General features: G+C 40.3%; 1 protein-coding gene across 1 annotated transcript in view; it reads right to left on the bottom strand.

The window, feature by feature from the left end:
• Positions 1-300: 300 nt before the first annotated feature.
• The window catches only part of DNAH12 (dynein axonemal heavy chain 12), a gene marked incomplete at both ends in the record, with an annotated part of 212727 nt that continues 203982 nt past the window's right edge, over positions 301-9045 (bottom strand). Inside the window, 4 exons of the mRNA XM_080715991.1 lie at positions 301-491; positions 2578-2645; positions 4484-4575; positions 5441-5578. Coding sequence (XP_080572117.1) covers positions 301-491; positions 2578-2645; positions 4484-4575; positions 5441-5578 — 489 coding nt within the window. The remainder of the gene's footprint in view (positions 492-2577; positions 2646-4483; positions 4576-5440; positions 5579-9045) is intronic.

The raw sequence follows: 9045 nt of genomic DNA, 5'->3' as shown, positions 1-9045 counted from the left end.
TTAGTAAGCTCCACCCCCCCACACACACACCCATGTGCACACACGAGAGAAAAAACAGACGCTTCAAAGATTTTTCATATGCTTCAGATTAGCACTTCTTTTCATGTTTTCCTTCCACAGTTGCCTAACAGTGATCTGAGAGTCAGATTAGAAGACCTAATTTCAATCAAGAGCGTTTTTTCAGTAAGGAGAACAATGAAAGACTTTTCACAAATGACACCAAGATACTTGATTTTATATTTTTAAGTAAGTGAAAAAAACTTTATCTTCACTTTCAGATGTTTTCTAAAATTGTCCAGTTCAGTCATCTAACTGACAAAGCAAAGCCACACCACGCTTAATCCAGTGGTTAGTGGGTTGGTCCGTTTTCAGCAACATGGCAATGACAAAGTTAGTAGAGTGTCCGGTAGTGGAAAGCGTTCCTTTCCGTTCACTCGTCTTGTAGAGAGGACAAACATAGGAATGTGACTTCATAATCTGAGACTTTGGAGCTTGGAAAAAAAAAAACAAGAGAAATATATGCATTTAATAAAAGGGGAACAACCACTAGCACTAAAAGAACAACTGTGTATTTTGTAATAAAATATAAAGGTTAGCTGAGCGTGGTGGAACACGCTTGTAATCCCTGTGTTTGGGAGGCTGAGACAGGAGGATCACACAGGTTCGAAGCCAGCCTCAGCTACTTAGTGAGGCTCTCAGCAACTTAGTGAGACCGTTTCCAAATAAAATAGAAAATGGGTCTGGGAGTATAACCCAGAGGTAGAAAGCGTCTGGGTTCCACCCCCAGTACCACACACACACACACACACACACACACACACACAAAAAAAACCCAAACATAAAGGTTTTTGTTTTTATAGTATATATTATTAATGTTGGAAACCAGGCAGGTGATTTCATATGGTACATGATTCTAGGTCTAGGAGTCAGGAGGGTATTTTATTATATTTTATTTTTTCGGTACTGGGGATGGAACCCAGGGGCATTCTACCTCCAAGCTACACCTCCAGCTCTATTTTTTTATTTTTTATTTTGAAATGGTCTCATTGAGTTGCAAAGGGCCTCCCTGAGTAGTAGCTGAGGCTGTCCACGAACCATGATCCTCCTGTCTCAGCCTCCCAGATGCTGGGATTGCAAGTGTACAGGAGGATATTTTAAAGTTCTGATCACTTAGCAGGAATTAAAAAACTGGAGAGGATTTGGGAGGGAAGGAGTAAGAAAAATAGAAAATAAGAATGAAGGAATAAAATACAGTAGAAGTAATGGGCAAGATTCAAAAGGAGAAACAAGCTGCTTAGAGCTCTAATACAAGAAACCCATGGCTTAAAAGAAGCTAAAGTTTATATTTGTTTTTAGTAGTTTATTAGTTAAAAAACCAAACCAACAACCAACCAACCAACAACAATAACCCCCCCCACACACACACAGTCCTTACCAATTCACAAAAAGAATCTGTATAACTCCTGAAAAGGCCATGTTTCTCCCAATTAAACCACATTAATAATGAAAATATTTGATAGGTTGGGTGGTGATTCTGAGTGATTTGTAAATGTTTTTACTTATTGTTATTTTAAAAGTTGGGCATAAAGCTGGTGTGGTGGCTCAGGCTTGTAATCCCAGCATTTAAGAGACTGAGACAGGAGGATCACGGTTCACAGATAGCCTCAGTTACTTAGTGAGGCCCTTTGCAACTCAGTGAGACCCTGTTTCAAAATAAAGAATAAAAAATAGGGCTAAGGGTGTATCTCAGAGGTAGAATGCTCCTGGGTTCCATCCCCAGTACCGAAAAAATAAGAAAAATAAAAAAGTTGGGCATAGTGGTCCATGCCTATAATTCTACTACTTGGGAAGCCAAGACAGGAGGATCATAGGTTTGAGGACAGGCTCACTGACTTAAAGAGACTCTCAGCAATCCAGCAAGACCCTGTTTCAAAACCAAAAAATAAAAAAGGCTGAGAGCTGGGCATGGTGGAACACCCTTGTAATCTCAGTACTTGGGAGGCTGAAATAGGAGGGTCACAGGTTTGTGGACAATCTCAGCAAGAAGTTAGACTCAGCAACCTAGCAAGACCTGTTTCAAAATAAAGAATAAAAAATAGGGCTGGGGATGTAGCTCTGATGTATAATTCCCCTAGGTTCAATCCCCAGTACTGAAAAACATAATAAATAAACAATAAAATAGGACTGGGGGTGTATCTCAGAGATAGAGCTCCACTGAGTTCAGACCCTAGTATCTCTCCCCCGAAAAAGGGCTGGATGTGCAGCTTGGAGGTGGAATGCCCCTGGGTTCAATCCCCAATACTCCCCTCCAAGAGCATAAGGAAATTAGGCCTGGGGTGTAGCTTAGTGGTAGAGTCACGCTTGACATGAGTGAAACTCTTGGTTCTTTCCCCAGCACTGGGTTGGGGGGGGGGCTGGGGACACAATATATTCCCATTGTAGACATTCCATCGTTCTTTAAAGTATAATTAAGTTAGATCCTAAAGATTTACGTAAAAACTTATTTGAGGAGCAGTTAATAATATCTATTGTTTTTCTCCCTAAAACTCAAGAAAATTTTGTTTAAAATGTATTTACTTGGTTTTATCCATATGATAGGCATCAGGTCAAACAGAATTTTGGGATGTTGTTCATCAAGCAGTCCACTGTAAAATGAAATTAACATAAGTTATCGTTTCTTGTTATGGTTAGGAACTAAGATCTGTTTCAAAGTTCATATTCTAAAGGTTCAGCTGCCAGCCTGTGTCGATATTAGAAGACGGTGCAACCTTTAGGAGATTGGGCCTCGTTGGAAGAAGTAGGTCCCTGGGAGTGTGGCCCCTTCCTCTCTCATGCACTTTCTTTCTGCTCCCTGGACTCTATGGGGGTAAGAGCTGTGTCCCCCACACACTCTCCGACATGATGTTCTACTGGCCCAGAGACAATGGAGCCAGGTAATTAGAACCAAAACCTCTTAAACTATAAGCGAAAATAAATCCATTTTCCTTTTGTTTTTCTCCGGTGTTTTGTCACAGTGATGAAAAGCTGACATATATTTCTTTTTTTTCTTTCTTTTTTTTTTTTTTTTTTTTGCAGTCATACTTGGCAGGCACTGGACTACATCTCCAGCACTTGGCTAATATATTTCTGAAATTTGTTTCTTAGAACAGATGGCTACCTAAATACTGATTTTTAAAAATTTTTATTGGTGCATTGAGGACCAGAGATATAGAGGAAAAGACGTCTAAAAGAAAGGGGGAAAAAAAAGGAGGGGGGAGAAGAAGACAGGAGGCAAAGAAGAATTCAGAAAACCAAAAGAAAATTTTGGACAAGCAAAATGTAAAACAGTGGACCGATGTCTACCAATTTTAAGTTCTTCCCAGGAGGCAGACATTATGCAATCACATTTGACCCTTAGACTGACCCTGTCCCCATCTCCATTCCTATTTCATAGATAAAGATTGGAGGCCCAGCAACACTGAGTAATTTAAACTTAGGTCTTCTAAACAGAAAATATGGTTTCTTTTCACTATACTACATTATTGGAAAGGTGGTAAGGAATAAGTGACTACACATAGAAAACAAAGTAAGAGAAGAAAAGTGGCAGTAAAATAATGAAAAAAAGGAAAGAAAAATAATAAACCGAATTGTGTGAGCCTAGTTGGGCCTTCTCATTACCCTGTCTCAGAACTATCTCGGTAGAGCCACCTCTCTGATCCCTCCGAGGCAATTTTTCCTACCCTAGTCTCTAACCTCCGTCTTTAACAGCCCCTGAGAGCAAATCTAACTCTCCCTCTGGAGGTACAGGGTTTTGCCTACAAAGGGATTGTTTTCTCCCCTTCCTTTTACTCCTATTTATTTTAAACCAGGAATAGTTTCCTCTTAGTTTTCTAAGAGTGAAAGCTAGAAATTGAACATTTGTTCTAAATATTTATTCATTGTGTTATTAAAATGTAAGAAAAAGTTTTCCATTTACTAAAAGGGAACTTGATTATAACTGTTAGCTGATTAAAACTGGATCAGTCCTACATATTACAATACAGAAAGTAACTGCTAAACAAAGAAGCAAGAAAATAATTTAGGGTAACTTTTCTACCAGTGAAACCACTGAAATATTAACTAAAAATTGCTTAAAAACTTAAAACAATCACTCATTAATTGTTCCAGGCTGAGTATTGACTTATGTAATAATTCTGATAATGTGCTACTTACTGTATTCCTTAGAAGAGACCTTTCAGTTAAAAAAAGTGCAAGTCGGGCTGAGACAGGAGGATCACAGGTTTGAAGCCAGCCTTGGCAATTTAGGGAGGCTCTCAGCAACTTAGCAGGACCCTGTTTCCAAATAAAAAATAAAATAGGTTGGGGATGTAGCACAGAAGTAGAATGCTCCTAAGTACCATCTCCAGTACCCCCACACCTACACACACACACACAGCAGAAGACCACTTATCTTACCCGTGATTCAGCTACAATTGAAGAGGGGGTTGCATTTGAAGCTACTGACCTTTCTCTGTCCCAGCGTGCGCCATCAAGATATAATCCGTGGATGTAGACGCCATCTTCTGGTGATGTCTCAGATGTATCAGAGGGAATAACCTAAGGGGAGAGGGTCACACTAGTAGTGTTCCTCTTCATACAACTTAATCTCACAAAGAAAACATTGGGTAAATATCTAGAACACATTCAGGGAAACTCTATGATAATATAGAATAGCTTGTTAAACTATAAATGTTTTCAACCATAGTAAATAAAAATGTATAATACTGCGTGGTTCTTTCTTTCTATAGTTCTTTCTTCTTTTGGGGGGCAGTAAACCCAAGGGCATCCTACCTCTTAGCTAGATCCAAGCCTTTTTTAGTTTTATGTATTTATTTTTCATTTCATTTCATTTCATTTCATTTCATTTCATTTCATGGTATTGGGGATTAAACCCAGGGGCATTCTGCCTCTGAGCTACACCCTCAACCCTATTTAATTTTTCATTTTGAAACAGAATCTTGCTAGGTTGCTGAGGGTCTTGATAACTGCTGAGGCTGGCCTCAACCTTGAAACTGCTATGATTATAGGCATGTTCCAATGCACCCAGCTCTGTATAGTTCTTTTTGAAGCATTTATCAAGTTTTACTATACCTCATATTAAATTTTGCTAAAATATAAGAACAGCTTTGAATTATTTGAATCAAATACTGAGATATACAAAACTTATATTCTAGAGATAATAAGACAAACATACTTTATTCATTGAACACAAAAAATGAAGTTAAATTGCTTATAATGGCTCATAACATAAATTCTGCATATCCTTTTTATTTAAACACACGACTTTTCATACTTTAATTGGTGCAGCAGAGGCTCGCATCACAGCGCAGCTCACAGTGGTGGGGACACACATGCACCTGGCACTTGGTGGGCATAGGGTTGGACGTACTGATACACTGTTGAGTTTAAGGAATCACTATACCTCAAATTCGTATCCTAGTAAATCAATAGGGATGGTGTACTTTCTGGCATAATTCTGCATAGCTCCAGTTAAAAAGGCTTGGGTGAAGAAGAAGCCTGAGAGCCAGAACACACAAGGTTTTCCCGACTCAAACCAGTTCTGTAAAGAAAAAACAAAATACATTATGCCCATGTTTTGTACTTATAAAAATGTCACCTGACATACAATTTCTGATTCTGATTTCGTGTTGCTTTCCATCACGAGATTCTCTCCCCTGACATCAGACACACTCTCCTATTTCTTTTTCCCTCTGGTTATTCTTGGGAAAACTGTAAATAATTTGAGCATTTATCTGAATGAAACATAGTTTGAAAGATTCAAGTCTTTTGCAAAAAGCCAAATGTTTTGAGTTTTCTAACATTACTCATTTCTCTGAAAACCCACCTTTTCTTTTTTGTGTGGTACTGGGGATTGAACCCAGGAACATTCTACCTCTGAGCTATACTCCCAGCCCTATTTTATTTTTCATTTTTAAATAGGATCTTACTAAGTTGCTGGGGGCCTTGCTAAATTGCTGAGAATGGTCTTGAATCTGCGACCCTCCTGTCTCAGCCTCCCAAGCACTAAAACCTACCATATTACACTGTGCCTTCCCATGGGCTTCCAGTTTCCTAAACCTCTTAATCCCTTTGCCTCCATGCCCACTGCACCCCGAAGTTCATGGTCTCTTTCCCCATCAGTGTACACTGCCTTCTTCCCTATCTGCTCTGTACATCTAGAACTATGCTACCAGAATATATCTGAACAGGCGTAGTTTGGATCAGACTTACCATCTTGTGTAGTTCTTCAGTGACCAACACGTCCTTTAGTGACCCACCAATTTAGAGCCTAAGCCTTAGTCTCCTTTTCAAGGATCCAGCCCCCAGTGTCTCTTTTTCATTTCCCTTCAAGCATCCTACATTCTAATGAGTTATGTTTATTTTTCTTTTTGCAGTACTAGGGATTGAACCTGGAAATATTTTAATATTCTACCTCTGAGCTGTACCCTTAGCCCTACCTTATTTTTTATTTTTAAGCAGGGTCTCACTAAGTTGCTGAGGCTGGCCTTGAATATGTGACCCTTCTGTCTCAGCCTCCTAAGTACTGAGATTATAGGTGTGTACCACCATACCTGGTTTGTTTCTTAGGTACATAGCTAATTTCTCTGTAGGCTACTGGTACCTTGAAGTTGGGGCTTATTCTGTAATCCTTTTTTTTTTTAATCAAAGAGCACATAACAAGGTACTTTGAACAAAGTGGGGTCTTGATTCCTATTTGTTGAATGAGCAGGTGAGTCAATAAAATGAACTTTGTTGCTGAGCAAACAGTACACTACGGGGGAAGTCAGCTTTGCCTGTTGGGAGGAATGGAAGAAACTGCTGGTGGACATAAGTTAGCAGACTGAGAAAAGGTAGCGAAAGGGATGGAGTGGTAACAGGGCAAAACGAGGCAAAACCAGTACCACGTACACGTAAGCAGTAAGAACAGCGAAGTCAAGTATGTAGAAAAGCACCTCTCTCAGGCGGAGCCTCGTGTAGGGGAGACTCTCACTAGTGCCAGTGGTCAGCAATTACACAGTCTGAATTGCCTGCCATTTTCTAGGTGCATAGAGCATTCCAGGCACTGTCCTAAGTACTTACTGTCCATGCATCACCTCATTCAGTCCATAAAGTAACTTGATGGGTTAGGTCTTATTCCTCTCACTTTACAGACCAGGAAACCGGGGTGAATAACTTCTCAAAGTCACAAAGGTTATGTCAGATTCAGAACTTATTCTGAGATTTTAGCCAACTTGTAAAAAGATTTTTTAAAAAAGACATAGGAAGGGGAAATACTATGGACAGAATGTTTTTCTCCAAAACACATGTGTGGAAACTTTAATTTCCAAATTTGATGAGATTAAAGTTTGGAAGGTGATTAGGCCATGAAGGGTGGAGCCATCATGGTGGGATTAGTCTCTTCATTTAAAGAACGAGGAGAGCTCTCTGCTGCTGCTCATCTGTAAACAAGGAGCGCCTGCACCCCCAACTAGACATGCCAGCCTCTTGGCTATGAAAAACAGATGCCAGCTGTTTGAATCATCTTAACAGCGGCCTGCAAGGAAATAGAAGATAAAAAGCATGAATGGTGAAAGAGAAATAAGAAAAAGAAAATTCAGATGACTCATTGGCTTAATTTGTTAACTCTAAGAACCATTAGAAAATAAATTTTAAAAAAGAGTCATATCTGGTCAAGTTGAGATTTTTAAGAACTTCATTTTTAATTTGTAATAATAGTTTACAATTAGATTTTTTCAAAAAAGTCAACAAACTGCAAGCACCCGTTAAAAAGATCTTAAATATTAAAAAAAAAGAGCCCAGGAGAAATATAATGAGAAAGCTGGACAGCTTTCTGTAAAGATAAGAGGACAAAAGAGGAGTCAATTCAATATTCTATTCTATTCTATTCTATTCTATTTCTTAAGCTACACCCTTAATGCATATAAGAAGTGCCTGTAAATTAAAAAAAAATAGTCCCAAAGAAAAATGGGCCTAGGTTATGGATAGGCAATTTACAGAAGAAAATACAAGTAGGAAGCACACACACCAGAAGAGATGCAGGCTCACTAATAATCCAAGAAAGCCAATCGGAAACAAGCCATGGCTGGCCTGTAAGATTAGAAAAATTAAAAGGGAAATATGAGAAAATCTGTATCTCCATATCTTCTTGAGCACTGTTTATTTTATAATTAGCTTCAACAGTGAATCCAAGCTTTTGTGTAACAAGAAGGCAGCTGTTAGTGTCTGGGTCTTAAAATCTCCTGTGCTGAAAGCTGGGGCCCCAGCTGACGGCACTCACTCTCAGGAGGTGGGGCCTCTTGGAAGAAGTGGGGCCCTGGGGGCAGCTCCTGGAAGGGCTCTTGGGACCCCAACCCCTTCCTCTCTCACTGTGTGTGTGTGTGGGGGGTACTGGGGAATGGAATCCAGGGGCATTGTACCTCTGAGCTACACCCCCAGCCCTATTTTTTTCTTTTTTTAGTCTTTTTTTTTTTTTTTTTTTTGGTGGTACTGGGGTTCCTGGAAGCCCTTCTACCTCCGGGCTACACTCCCAGACCTATTTTATATTTTTGAAACAGGGTCTCTTACGCCAGCGCGGCTGGCTTCGAACCTGCGCGATCCTCCTGTCTCCGCCTCCCAAGCGCGGGGATTACAAGCGTGCGCCACCACGCCCGGCTAGTCTTTATTTTTTGAAACAAGGTCTCACTGAGTTGCGAAGGGCCTCGCTAAGGAGCTGAGGCTGTCCAAGAACCGCGATCCTCTGGTCTCCCGAATGCTGGGATTGCAGGCCTGTGCCACCACGCCCGGCCTCTCACTCTCTTTTGCTTCCTGGCTACAGGAGCTGAGCAACCTTCCTCTGCCATGTTCTCCCTACCACGAGGCTCCGCTTCACCACAGGTCCAAAGTGACCGCCAGAAGACCAGGGCTGCAGCTTCTGACACTGCAAGCCACACAACAGCTCATCACATGCTTTTGGGAATTTCCAAAAGGATATTTTTGAGATTCTCCCTGTCCCATATGTCTGCATCAACACAACTTCAGACGGGGGAA

This window comes from Muscardinus avellanarius (assembly GCF_963383645.1).
Source record: "Muscardinus avellanarius genome assembly, chromosome: 18".
In the NCBI taxonomy this organism is placed as follows: Eukaryota; Metazoa; Chordata; class Mammalia; order Rodentia; family Gliridae; genus Muscardinus; species Muscardinus avellanarius.
This window is presented reverse-complemented; position numbering and strand designations above follow the sequence as displayed.